The sequence below is a fragment of the Anarhichas minor genome, unplaced genomic scaffold (assembly GCF_050575085.1).
Source record: "Anarhichas minor isolate MPS153535 unplaced genomic scaffold, ASM5057508v1 ptg000007l, whole genome shotgun sequence".
Lineage (NCBI taxonomy): Eukaryota > Metazoa > Chordata > Actinopteri > Perciformes > Anarhichadidae > Anarhichas > Anarhichas minor.
In genome coordinates this window covers 20,934,771-20,949,321 of record NW_027466453.1, presented here as the reverse complement: position 1 = coordinate 20,949,321, position 14,551 = coordinate 20,934,771, and the positions used below count along the sequence as shown (strand labels likewise).

The window sequence follows — 14,551 nt, the reverse complement described above, 5'->3', positions numbered from 1 at the left end:
ACCTACTACAAGGTGTGCCTGGAGACTTGGGGCCCCGAGAGGGTTTGGGGCCTCAGGGCAGTTAGCTGGATTACTAACCGGTCTTTGTGAATTATATTCTTTATAAACTAGGATATTAACTTATTTTAATCTTTTTAATAATTTTATTTGAGACAAAGTCAGCAGATATAAATATTGTGACGACCTCTTTGCTTTGCAAAGGACACAAACATAAAAATAGACAGATTCCTAAATTTACACCTAGATGCTACTGCTACAGCGCCACCTAGTGGCCAAATAGCATGGTCACACAGACATATCTATATCCAACAAATGTGGTTGCAAAAGCACAATGTGTACGGGGATAAATATTTTGTTATGTAAACCCTGACCACAGCATTTGAGCAAACTCTGAGGGGCAGATATATCAAAACTGTATGACTTTGGGCACATTGTTGTTTTCACACACTCTGGGCACTTGACGTTGTGAGCTAAGCTAAATTAAAACACAATTTTAAAACAGTTATATCAGCCACGACCTTAGTGTGTTGAATAATGACAAATAACAGCAGGATGTGTTTTGTCAACCATTAATAACCCTTTCTTTCTGCTGCCAGCAGGTGGCGCTTTGCAGTCGCCTCCACCTCTGTGCACAGTTTTCTTAAACCACTTCTTACCACAACTACCTGGAGAAACAGAAAGTAAATCATTTCATCTACAATCAGCATCAGGTCAAAACTAACACCTCTTAACCGGGGGATACTTAATTGTTCAGATTATTTAGACAACTGACTTCAGGAAACAGATCTCTATGTTTATATCTCTATGTCATGCTATGGTGTAAATGTATACTTGAAACAGGCTTGTAGACATCAGTGGTTTTGCTTTCTTTTTGTGTCGAAAGTGATGAAAATATTGTTTTTATCTGAAACAGACAATCTGCCTTTGTTTCCCTAAATTAAGGAACAGAACACATTAAACAAGAAGTGGAGGAAATCTCTTTATTACCGTAAAAATCTAAATATTGTATAACAAATTATTTCACTATTACTCCTTTTTATATACATATTATATGAAGGAAGTCAAACTGTCCTAAAGCTAGATACATTCATTGTATATGGTTCTTTCATTGCAACAATAACACATTGCAAAAACAAGCAGGTACCTCAACTGACACCTAAACTTTGTAAAACTGGTTCCAGTGTCTGAAACAAAATTCTTCTCATGTTGCATTACATTACATTACATTACAGTCATTTAGCAGACGCTTTTATCCAAAGCGACTTACAATAAGTGTCTTCAACATCAGTATTCAAGAGAACTATTAGTCACCAGAAGTCATAAGTGCATCTCCTTTTTTAAACAAGCATCTAAGAGCATAAACCAGAGCAAACATCTGAGTACTGATGTGATTTGGCCTCTCAGTGTTGAAGCTTAAGCAGAAAAAGCATCTTAACAGCATAATACCACATAATGTGCTCTGATCTTATTTATATATAACAAAAACACACATTGAATCATTGGAAATGGCAGAAAATGGCATTTCTAGTCTTAAGTAGCCTGGTATTTCTATCTTACAATTATTCTTAATATAGTCACAAATTATATATAAATCCAATCAATCTGTTCATCTAGCTATCTATACATAACCCTACTTTCCTCCACTTCATCAGACGGAGATTTCATCTTTTGTCTCTAGATCTCCCTCTCTGGGTAAAATGGCGTCTCCAGGACAGCTTTGTCTTTCTCTGATGTCAGCCGACCTTTGCTCAGGAAGTCATAGATCTTCTGCCATGAGTCCATCTCTGAGCACCAAAGTGTGGCTCTGGCTCTGATGAACTGTGAGACTTCAGTCTCGCTGCCTTTGGCCAGACTGATGCTGTCTTTACAGATGAAGAAGATATCCATGCCAAGGAAGAGAGCATTGAGCCCGATGAGCCCGGCCCTGGCCGAATTGGAGAGGGCAAGAGGCGCTTTGACTGCTGCCTGACCAATATCGGGGATATCTGCCGCCACCCTGGGCACGTTACGTAACGCTTTCCCTTCCTGCACGGCCACTTTGGCAGCACTTACAGCCAGCTCTTCACTCTTTAACACCTTAATAGCTGAGGCAGCATCAACAAGTGAATCAATACCTTTTCCAATAGCACCAGCTTTAAAAAGCACCTTGCCTACTCCCAGAGCCACATCTATCGGGTTTGTTTCCGTTTTGGGGACCTCTTCCAGACAATTCTGGATACTCTGCACATCCTCCATGAAGCTCTGGAAGATCTCACTGGCTTTCTTTTGATGTTTACAGTTTACACCAATCTCTGTGGCAGTGGTGACCGCACTGTTGACTCCGCTGGTAATTCCCATCCCCACCCCAGTCATTGTCAGAACAAAAGACACTCCAGCTGTTACAGGAATTAATGCCAAACCAATGATGGAAAGCACACCTCCAGCTGCCCCCACTGAGCTGCCTGCCACACTGGAGATCTTTGCCCCCTTGTTCATCCTGTCTAGCTGAACAGCATTCTCCTCCAGGTCTTTTAGAGAATCCAACATCCTGGGATGTCGCTTTTCGAACTCAGTCATGAAGCTAGAATGTTCTCCCTGAAACAAAAACACCGTCCGGAAGTTCTGGTTCTTTCTGATGAAGAGAAAAGAAGAAATTAAGAAAGACTAAATAAGATGACACATCTCAAAAAGGTGAGTATGTTAATTTAAAATTCAGTGTGAAAAAAATGGATTTAGGATCTGGTTCTTTTTGAAAACACATTACGAGGCGACATGAATCCATAAAATCAACATAACGAAATAAGAAGAAGTGGCTACAATCTCATGAAATAAATGAGAAATTATATTGAGGAAAATCTTTTTTTTGTCATTTAAGTGATGAATTCTAATAATTTTGCCTCTAATTTTCTTTCGTTGCAGTAAATTGAGTCTACAGTAATAGAAACCCTTTTTATTGTCATATACACAAAATTTGACTTCTGCATTTGACCCATCCCTGTATATAGGGAGCAGTGGGCTGCCAATGACAGCCGGGGGGCTGGGGGGGGGGTTCAGTGTCTTGCTCAGGGACACTACGACACATGACACATCCCAGTCGAGGATCGAACCGTTGACCCTGCGGTTTCCAGACAACCCTCTTAAGCCAGTGAGCCACAGATGCTGCAGTTTCTCAAGTTCCCCAAGTGTTTTTCTTATTTTACTTTACTATTTATGTTTGTTTCTTTGAAAAAAAATAAAATATGAAGTTAAAACTGTAAGCTCAGGCACTGAATAGCCATATACTAATAATAGCAGTAAGCTAGATTTTTTTTTCATTTACACGAGGCCACCTCAAAGTGTAGCAGTTATTGCTTTTATTTTATTTTAGTTAACTGAGCCAACATAACTTATAACTCAGTAAGTAGACATAGTGTTGAAATGTGGAAACAGACAACATGTGTGATTGTATTATTGACAGTATTTTTGAAGGTCTTTTTCACATAATATATTATAACAATGTATAACTGATGTCAAATAGATTTGTTTTGCATATGAAAAAATAATTCTGCAGAGTGAGGCTAAACGAGCAGGAGTGAATTTGCCCTTTCTCATTTATTTGTGCTATTTGCAGAATCTATCATCTGTGAATTTGGTACCAGTTGGTACCCGTTACACTTACCTGATTTCATCAAGCTCATTAATGTGACAAAGCATCATTTGTACGTCATCTTCAGACAAATCCACATCGAGGTCCACCAGGGTTTCGTCGTTCATCTCCATGCAAAAGTCACAGAGGGAGCTGTACAAGACACACATAAAAAAATTCATAATAGATGTTTATTTTTGCAAAATGTGCATATTATTTTGAAATGTCTCTTTACCTTTTCTCTAACGTCCCACAGATGTTCTGGGTGGTCTTAATGTATTCGTTCAGCTGATATGACAGCACTTCCACATTCTGAAGTTTGGGAAGGAAGAAGACACTTGTATCACTTTTAAACTTGAGGAGGACAGGGCAGATTATCCGTGCAGCAGTGATGACAAGCTCAACATCTTCAGGTCTGATCCCTTCTGGCAGATGTAACACCGGATTCTCCACCGTGAACACATGGACTGAGGTGACCGCCAGATTCTCCACTGCATCCAGGAAGCAGTCGAGCTTCTGCAGACCTCCCAGAGTGTCCTTCAGCACAGCAGCCAGCTCCGTCTCCAGCTCTGCACGCCTGCTGTCTGCAGTCACCTGGGTTACCTTGCTCGTCATGTATTCAGAAAAGGCCTTCCATTTTTTCTCTGACTTTTTGACATGGTCGAAGGTTAGGTCGATGTTGTCAGCCCTGTCTTTGATGTCCATCATCTTCTGTAGCTCTGTCTCCCTCCCAAGCATCCATTTTTGGCTCCTCTCACAGAATTCTCTCACTGTGTCGATGTAGATGAGGGTATCCCCGGTGTAGCAGCACAAGGCCTCCTGAAGTTCCTTTCTGAAACACAAAACATCTTCCAGTTTGTGAAAGTTCAACACTAATTCAAACTAAACTGTTGCTGTTGAGCTGCAGGAAGCTTTGGACAGGAGTCAGACAGCCACTCTTCATCTCCAGAGTGAACTAAATACTGAAGTTGAGCTGCAGTGTTTGAACCGACAGCAGCACTGAGAGTTGCTTCACCCGCACAACATCACTGAGAGAGACACCAAACAACTACAAAGAGACACTAAATGACTACAAAGAGATTCAGAGACACAAAACAGCTACAGAAGAGACAAAAACTACAGAGACACAAAAAAAGACAAGAAAACGACTACAAAATGACGACAAAGAGATGCAGACTCACAAAACTTCTACAAAGCAAATTACAAACATAAAAGGCTAAAAGTAGAACACTGGATTTACCATAAACTATTTGTCACACAATAAGTATGCATGTATGTATTTATTAGTGACTAAAAAGGCCCACTTATACATACCTACACTGTCTAGATACATCAGTATTCTAGTTCCCAACCTGGGGGTCAGGACCCCTCCAATGGATCCAAAGTAAATTCTGAGTCGTGAGATAATTGGATGGAAAAGAGGAAAGAATACTTACCAGAGCACAAAACGTTTATCAATGTGTTTAATGACTTCCTGTTTTCAGAAAACTTAATTTTCAACAATATTCTACATATTATTTGAGCACAATAATCTGGATTAGCTGAACCTAATAACCCTATAATATATTTTAAACAATTAAATTATTTTACAGTGATGGTTGACTTATCAAAAGCTAAGAGGTGATCATTTTATTAAATGCAAAATTACTTTTCTATTTTTATTTAACCCTAAAACAACGTTTATGTGTGACTAAGGGTTCAAACCCCCACTCGAATGTACTTCTGTATAACCTTTTGTGTGGCCTTTAGGGGTTTCAGGCATTCACAGATGTGTGAATAATAATACTAGTATGTGTAATAATACACATACTATATTTTACATTTTGCTGTTATAGGCTTTTCTGTCTCTTTCTGTGCAAAACCGAACAGCCGTACCCATTTATGTACTTAACTCATTCAAGACTCGGCAGTCAGCTGAGTTTTGTTTATTCCACAGGCTGAAACAGTCGGCTCTTCGAGATGAGCCAGTCCTGCGCAGAGTTGGGCGGTTTCACAATCCAGGTTTTCAAAATTTAATTAAAGCCTCGCTCTTTGTTTCAACCACATGGTGAAGTCCCAACAATAATATGTTCATTCAGTGATTATTAGGATTAAATCATTATTTCTTATTAACTCTGCATGAAGTGATAAATGGCTCATGACAAATAATGAGTCATTATTTACATAGTTACTATTTTTGTGCCCCTCAAATAAAAAACACCATATGTGTAAATGTCTATTGTGTCATAAAACAAATATCAAATATTTACTGCATTTGCTTCTGACTGAATCAAAGCCCTCATAAGTGTATCACACCCCACAGGTGCATAAGTGGAGAGTTGATAAAACCACTGAACCTTTCAATGTTGCATGTACAGTACATTTTTTCAATTCTGTTTTCGCGTATCCTTTATTGTCATTAATCTAATTATATTAACCTAATTTAGGCCTATTAATGGAAGACACCTACAGAGACACAGAGAGAATACAAAATTTCACCTATCACAACGCAACAAACACAAAAAACAGTGGTTTTATTAAGGTAAAGATAAAAAATATATAAATACAATAAAAAACAAAATCTTTACAAGCTGAAAAAATTAGACCTTATTATAACCTTTATCTTATTATGCGCAAATATTTTAGGCTTCGCTGTGGAAAGAATCTTGAGTCTGGGCATCGGCAGCAAAAATATTCAAACTTTACCTTTTCCCCGACATCTGTACAACTCCTTGTGGTTTCAGATAATACCTGTGGGGAGAAAAGGTTAAAGAAAATACGATGAAACAAACTGAAAAATAGCACTGGGAGAAGAACCTTGTGTGACCAAGCTTCAAAATGTGCAGTTCACTTAGGTAAGTTTGGTTTTGCTTCCATCTCTTGATCTACACATAAACCACACCCACCTCTGTCTTTAACTTATTCAAGGTGAAGCAGAATTTTTTTCATATCACTATTATTGAAACTTGATTTTCAGATAAAAAACAAAAGCACAAAACAAAAACAAAAAGTACAAAAATGTTTCCTGTACATACAAAACACAGAACACAATAATACACAATACCACAACACAACAATTCATTGCCTGTGCAATAACGAAGGAGTTTTGACACCTATGGCTCTTGGACCGTAGTACTCTGAATCTGCAGCTTGAGAGCGTCTCAAACTCAGAGGAGTGGGTGGTTTGTGCAGTCTAACATAGACCTGGACTTGCAGACTACCTGCTGGTTAAAGATACATATGACTTTGCCTGCCACCTTCACAAGCTTAGGTGTTTTTTGTGCCTGATGTTCAGGTTACCATAGTAAGTAATCATAGTAAATATAATAACAGATTCTATAAAAGACACTATGTACATTAAAAATATTTAACTTCCAAAAGAAGTAAAAGATGGTCTCTAGTCATCATCCAGCTGTGACAAAGATGCTGATATTGTTTTCTGTGTGTGTCATCATGGCAATGCGACTGAGATCAAAATGAATGCTGAGTTCAAAGATGATAGACTGAGCAAAGACGCCGGAAGTAGGAGGGTAGGAACTAGTGAAAAGGCCTTTGACCCAAAATTGAAATTCAACGACTATCACTGGTTTACATTGTGTGCATTCACTCACATTCCTGCAAAAATGATTCTTTTATTTAATTTATGAAGAGCAACAACAGCTTTAAATATTAGTTTTAGTAGCAGAAACTTCAATAAACTCTCAAAGCTGTACAGGGATAAACATATAATCTACATTTACACCAACATAATATTGTGTTTAGTTAAAAACAAGAAGTCCAACTGGTTCATTGTTCCTAAATCTTTACAGTGGGTTTTAAAAAGCTTATAAAATATTGCAGGACTGCCATCAGGAAATTGCTTGAACGCACAGGTTAACAAACACGTGTAACAGCATTTATTGAATACAGCGATGCACTCTGAGATCACTTTCATCCTCTGCAGTCGTCTGATATGTCTCTCATGTTGTAACAAGCTTTTCTTCTTGGTGTTGTGGTAAGTTGGGGCGGATACATCTTTCACAACTTTCATTTCCTGCTCTGTATTTTTTTTACCTAACATCCGTTTGGTTTCTCAGTATTTCTTTGTCTGTCTGTAAGAGGAAGTCCCACAGTTGCTGAATCATTTAATTAATCCTTCATTTCATTTCATTAAGATAGACTGTATAGAACATTACTGCTTGGCACTCATTTGGTTTACTGGAATGTTCTTGCCTCAAGGCTCATTCGGTGGTTGTTTGTGCTCTACATCTCAATCTTTGATAACAGCTTCTCGTGTTTGTCTTCAGTAAAAAATACAATCCTACGATGATGAGGTGCCAATGAGGTGTTAAATAAGATACATGCATTTAATTAGATAATCGTATCCACTGTGTGTATGTTGCAGCCAGAGACTATAACTTGCAGTCTTGTTATTGTTTACAACAAAAACAATAAAGTGTTTGTGGTGTATATGTGGAAGATAGATAAAACCACTAAACCTTCCCATTTAACATTTACATATTTTCAATTATGTTCAAGTGTATCCTTTATTCTTATTATTCTTAATATGTTGACCTCTTTCAGGCCTATTAATGATAGACTCCTACAGAGACAGAGAGAGACGATCATATTTCACACATTACAACTCAATAAACACAAAAATCTGGGTTTTTAAGAAAGATTCAAACATATGCATGTATATATATATATATACAGAAAAACTAAATCTTTACAAGCTGAAAACATTAGACATTATTGTAGACATAACTTTATCTTATTATAGGCTGCTAATATTTTAGGCTTTGCTGTGAAAACAATCTGGAGTCTTTGCAACAGAAAATATATTCAAACTTTACCTTAACTCCGACATCTGTTTGTCTCCACTTGGTACGCTGTCTACAACTCCTTGTGGCTTCAGATATTACATGTGGAGACAAAATGTAAAAAAAAAAAGATGAAACAACCGCGGTAAGTGTTAAGTTCGGGCGGGAAACATCTTTCACTACTTTCATTTTCTGTTTTGTCATTTTTTTTAACTAACTAACTTTTTTTTAACTAACTCAGTATTTCTTTGTCTGTCTGTAAGAGGAAGTCCCACAGTTGCTCAATCATTTAATTAATCCTTGATTTTATGTCATTAAGATAGACTGTATAGAACATTACTGTTTGTCACTCATTTGGTTTACTGGAATGTTCTTGCCTCAAGGTTCATTCGATGGTGGTTTGTGCTCTACATCTCAATCTTTGATACCAGCTTCTCATGTTTGTCTTCAGTAAAAAACTATCCTATAATATCCACTAATCTATCTTGACCACTGTGGGTGTGCATGTTGGCACATACCTTGGTACCATCATACATACAGAATCTACACACATAGCTTCTTGAATAACAAAAACTAAAAGTTAAGATTTGCAAAGAATAACAACTCAAGTGCAACTTCCAACCTCCAGTTGCAGCAAACCACTGAAAAAAAGTGAATTAACCAAAAGGACATTTTAAAAAGTAAAAGCAGAAAGTGAGTTCTATCCTGCAAACAAAAAGGCCAAATAAACATTCAAAAGTAATCTGTAACTGTGCATAAAAGAGCTGGAATGTACTGATTGTTTATTTCTACAAACATAACTGGCATTTCTAGAGGTGTCAGGTTAAATGAAACTTTGGTCTGTATCAAAGTTTCATCTAATATGTTCATTAGAGATTTATAATCCTAGAATGTCGGATTACATTTGCTGCATATTCCTATTTTGGGACTCTCGTCTTCCAATAAAACACTAATTCACTTTAGTTCTCCAGTATGTTTTCTCAGCTGCTGAACTTACGACTACAAACTGCAATGAATAAACACAGAAAAGTATTTGTTCTACTTCGGCTACTTCTGACTCAAAGTAGACTAGGCTTAGTTAAAGGCGCTACCTGGTGGTGGAAGTCATGCAGCACAGACACAAACATGAAGTACAACATTTTGAACATTGCAGCGAAGACAAACATATTACACCAGTACATTTAGAATATAAACATTGAATGCAAAAAAAGGATGCAATTACAAATTGACTTGTAAAATGATTAAATGGAATTATACCAAAAAAGTTTGGTCCCTTACAAAAAATATCTAACAGTTAGCAGCAGGAAATACCAAAATATAAAATCAATCTCTCTCATAGACTATGTTAAGGTAATGTCCAGCGGCATCAACGATAACCAAATTCAGAGCCATAAGCGTCCGCCTCATCATCCAAACGCTTCAAATAGTTTTTGTTTTAGCAGCAGAACTCTGCAGAGAACAACCAGAGAGCTGCAGAGTGGATTCTTCACTTCTCCCAGTGAGTCCAGTGAAAACACCAGTCAAGGTTTTAAAGCTGCTGACATCAGCAATATACTAGACATCATTCTGCATCAACTTCCTGATAACATACTGAAACAACTTACATTTCTTCTTTGCTCTTCTTAGTTCAACATCTGTGTCAAGGTCAGTGTCTGCGTTATCCACAGCATCAGGAAGCTCCAGTCGCACCTCATAAAGGCCGCCGGGAGGGACCGGCAGCATCAACAGAAGCCTTATAATGGTTCATGTTAGACATACTAGAGAATACTTCAGGTATTTTTTATTTAAACACGTTATTTATCAAGTCTGTATTGTGACGTTGCAGCAGCACAAGGACATAAATAACAGAATTAACCAATTTAAGTAAAAATCACAAGACAAGTGATAAACCTGCAGTATCCATGACCAGTGTTGCACTTAAATTACTTTAATACTGCAGTGTCGTCTCAAACAAAGAGACCCAATGATGTGATTATTAGCAGCCAAGTCAGCACTTAGTTTAGTTGTAGAGTAATATACCATCTGCTATAACAGCAGACTATAGTAGTAATAGTATATGATAATATTAAGTATTAGTACTTAACATTTGTCTGTATTGATAAAGAATACTGGCACGTGGAGGGATACTTGGTCGGATGTGTCTGTTACATTTTAAAGTATTTTTATAATAATATTAATTCATTCATTTTTTGTTGTAACAGAAATACACTTAATTTTCAAATTCTTATTTATTTGTGCAAGAAAAATGTGCAGATTGAATTTTATATACATAATAAAGAAGAGCATACAGATTGTACAGAATATCATTTGCATATTTTTCTCTCATTTAATTTTACAGTAATTGCAACTCTAGAATTAAAATAGTAATTATATTCATATAGTAGTGTTTATCATCAGGTAGAGTGCTAAATAACACAATAATGCGTCAATCGTTTTTACAGGTTTAGCAAAAGGTTCATATAAATTGATTTATGTCATGAGAAGTACAGCCAATTAACATTTCCTTACTGCGGGACTAATAAAGGATAATCTTATCTTATCTTATCTTAAAGATACATTCTGATGATGGTTGATGCAGTGAGCTGGAAGATGAATTTCAAGTTGGTAATCGTCTCTGTTCACTGAGCACTACTGTATTACACATGACTGTTAGTGTTTCTCATCTATTTCTTCTTTTTCATCCACTTCATAAAATGGAATTTTCATTCCCGTTTCTCTGCGTTTCTTCATTTCCTTCTCTGGATAAAATGGCGTCTCCAGGAAAGCTTTGTTTTCCTCTGATGTCAGCAGACCTTTGCTCAGGAAGTCATAGATCTTCTGCCATGAGTCCATCTCTGAGCACCAAAGTGTGGCTCTGGCTCTGATGAACTGTGAGACTTCAGTCTCGCTGCCTTTGGCCAGACTGATGCTGTCTTTACAGATGAAGAAGACATCCATGCCAATGAAGAGAGCATTGAGCCCGATGAGCCCGGCCCTGGCCGACTTGGAGAGGGCAAGAGGCCCTTTGACTGCTGCCTGACCAATATCGGGGATATCTGCCGCCACCCTGGGCACGTTACGTAACGCTTTCCCTTCCTGCACGGCCACTTTGCCAGCACTTACAGCCAGCTCTTCACTTTTTAACACCTTAATAGCTGAGGCAGCATCAACAAGCGAATCAATACCTTTTCCAATAGCACCAGCTTTACAAAGCACCTTGCCTACTCCCAGAGCCACATCTATCGGGTTTGTTTCCCTTTTGGGGACCTCTTCCAGACAATCCTGGAGAATCTGCACATCCTCCATGAAGCTCTGGAAGATCTCACTGGCTTTCTTTTGATGTTTACAGTTTACACCAATCTCTGTGGCAGTGGTGACCGCACTGTTGACTCCGCTGGTAATTCCCATCCCCACCCCAGTCATTGTCAGAGCTAGAGACACTCCAGCTGTTACAGGAATTAATGCCAAACCAATGATGGAAAGCACACCTCCAGCTGCCCCCACTGAGCTGCCTGCCACACTGGAGATCTTTGCCCCCTTGTTCATCCTGTCTAGCTGAACAGCATTCTCCTCCAGGTCTTTTAGAGAATCCAACATCCTGGGATGTCGCTTTTCGAACTCAGTCATGAAGCTAGAATGTTCTCCCTGAAACAAAAACACCGTCCGGAAGTTCTCGTTCATTCTGATGAAGAGAAAAGAAGAAATTAAGAAAGACTAAATAAGATGACTCATCTCAAAAGTTAAGTTTATAATTCAGTGTGAAAAAAATTTGATTTAGGATCTGGTTCTTTTTGGAACAAACATTACGAGGCGAAAATAATCAATAAAATCAACATGAAGAAATAAGAAGAAGTGGCTACAATCTCATGAAATAAATGAGAAATTATAATGAGGTGTTAACTCCTGCTGGACAAGAACCAGAACCCAACTATTCTTTAATTTCTCTGTCCTTATACAAATCATGCAAAACCTGTTTTGTCATTTAAGTGATGAATTATAAAAATGTTCTCACATAACTATGTTGATGCTAGCTAGGTAGCCTCGAAGGTTTGCCACGCAGAAATAAAATAGGAGTAGAACTAACATTTCCATTCAAATGAACGTAACAGGACAGTCAGAGTGGCGACCATGTTTATGTGCAACGTTGCCATTGAGACAGTTGTAGCAGGCTTACTTCTGTATTAACTAAACTGACTTAGCAGTGAAATAGCAACATTATGAAGTGTAGAGAGTAAGTGAGTATAATTTAACAACTTAATGCTTCATCCACACAGTCTTGTCACAGCGTTGGAAAGCACACTGCTACCGCTACAACTCTGTTCAGCTCATTTTCTGTAACCAGTGTAGTATTAAAGCATAGTGGAATTAGCAAGCTAACTAGTGGACAGCTACTTAGTTAGTGAGCTAATTCCACCATGCTACAATGAGACACTGGTTACAGAAAATGAGCTGAAAAGAGGGCTAGTGGCCAGCGGCAGAGCTGGGTCCAACAGTGCTTCCGCCCCATGCCAGAGAAGGATAAGCTAGCCTACCTAGCTAACTAGCAAGCCATCCGTCTGGCAAACACGTCACTAACTTGTGTTGTCACCATAACAACAATCACAATGTTCTCTTGCACTTGTCCAATTACCACAGAAAACAGTTAAATGTGTATTCTACTGCTGCTGAATGAAATTCTTGGAGATAAAACATTCACGCAGAGTAGGAACGTAAACAAGTAAGGAAGAAAATCATTTTGTACTGTATGTCTTTCCTGCAGTATGCATTTACATCACTCAATCACCACACCTTGCACATCTGTGTTGACATGTGGGTAAAAAAGAACCACACATTATTAACGCTTACCTGATTTCATCAAGCTCATTAATGTGACAAAGCATCATTTGTACGTCATCTTCAGACAAATCCACATCGAGGTCCACCAGGGTTTCGTCGTTCATCTCTATGCAAAAGTCACAGAGGGAGCTGTACAAGACACACATACATTTTTTATAATAGATGTTTATTTTGCAGAAATGTGCATATTATTTTGAAATGTCTCTTTACCTTTTCTCTAACGTCCCACAGATGTTCTGGGTGGTCTGAATGTATTCGTTCAGCTGATATGACAGCACTTCCACATTCTGAAGTTTGGGAAGGAAGAAGACACTTGCATCTCTTTTAAACTTGAGGAGGACAGGGCAGATTATCCGTGCAGCAGTGATGACAAGCTCAACATCTTCAGGTCTGATCCCTTCTGGCAGATGTAACACCGGGTTCTCCACCGTGAACACATGGACTGAGGTGACTGCCAGATTCTCCACTGCATCCAGGAAGCAGTCGAGCTTCTGCAGACCTCCCAGAGTGTCCTCCAGCACAGCAGCCAGCTCCGTCTCCAGCTCTGCACGCCTGCTGTCTGCAGTCACCTGGGTTGCCTTGCTCGTCATGTATTCAGAAAAGGCCTTACATTTTTTCTCTGACTTTTTGACATGGTCGAAGGTTAGGTCAATGTTGTCAGCCCTGTCTTTGATGTCCATCATCATGAGCAACTCTGTCTTCCTCCCAAGCTTCCATTTTTGGCTCCTCTCACAGAATTCTCTCACTGTGTCGATGTAGATGAGGGTATCCCCGATGTAGCAGCACAAGGCCTCCTGAAGTTCCTTTCTGAAACACAAAACATCTTCCAGTTTGTGAAAGTTCAAAACTAATTCAAACTAAACTGTTGCTGTTGAGCTGCAGGAAGCTTTGGACAGGAGTCAGACAGCCACTCTTCATCTCCAGAGTGAACTAAATACTGAAGTTGAGCTGCAGTGTTTGAACCGACAGCAGCACTGAGAGTTGCTTCACCCGCACAACATCACTGAAAGAGACACCAAACAACTACAAAGAGACACTAAATGACCTCAAAGATACACTAAATAACTACAAAGAGATTCAGAGACACAAAACAATAACTACACAAAAATACTACAACATGAGCTAAATGACTACAAAGAGATTCAGAGACACAAAACAGCTACAAAGAGACAAAACTACACAAAAAGACCACAAAACGACTACAACATGAACTTAATGACTACAAAGAGACAAAAAGCAACCACAGAGATGCAAAAAGACAATAAAACAACTACAAAGAGAACAGAACGACTACAAAAGATATGCAGAGACAAAATAAACAGCAGCAAAAAAGACAAATAACTACAGAAAA

At 38.4% G+C, this 14,551-nt stretch overlaps 2 protein-coding genes across 4 annotated transcripts in view; both read right to left on the bottom strand.

The window, feature by feature from the left end:
- Nucleotides 1–966: 966 nt before the first annotated feature.
- Nucleotides 967–8,776, bottom strand: LOC142945158 (uncharacterized). The gene is made up of 4 exons (XM_076086570.1): nt 8,419–8,776; nt 3,840–4,436; nt 3,638–3,757; nt 967–2,611 (listed from the first exon to the last, which is right to left on the bottom strand). Exons 1-4 carry the CDS (start codon nt 8,430–8,432, stop codon nt 1,675–1,677), a joined length of 1,668 nt encoding a protein of 555 aa, XP_075942685.1. The 5' UTR covers nt 8,433–8,776; the 3' UTR covers nt 967–1,674.
- Nucleotides 8,777–10,672: 1,896 nt separating this feature from the next.
- LOC142945155 (uncharacterized) overlaps nt 10,673–14,551 on the bottom strand; it is a 42,372-nt gene continuing 38,493 nt past the window's right edge. For 2 of the 3 annotated variants that reach the window (XM_076086561.1, XM_076086562.1), the window contains exons 5-7: nt 13,411–14,007; nt 13,210–13,329; nt 10,673–12,046 (exon numbers count right to left, since the gene is read on the bottom strand). In XM_076086561.1, coding sequence (XP_075942676.1) covers nt 11,035–12,046; nt 13,210–13,329; nt 13,411–14,007 — 1,729 coding nt within the window. In that variant the 3' untranslated portion in view covers nt 10,673–11,034. The remainder of the gene's footprint in view (nt 12,047–13,209; nt 13,330–13,410; nt 14,008–14,551) is intronic. The other variant, XM_076086563.1, reaches the window with a different exon arrangement.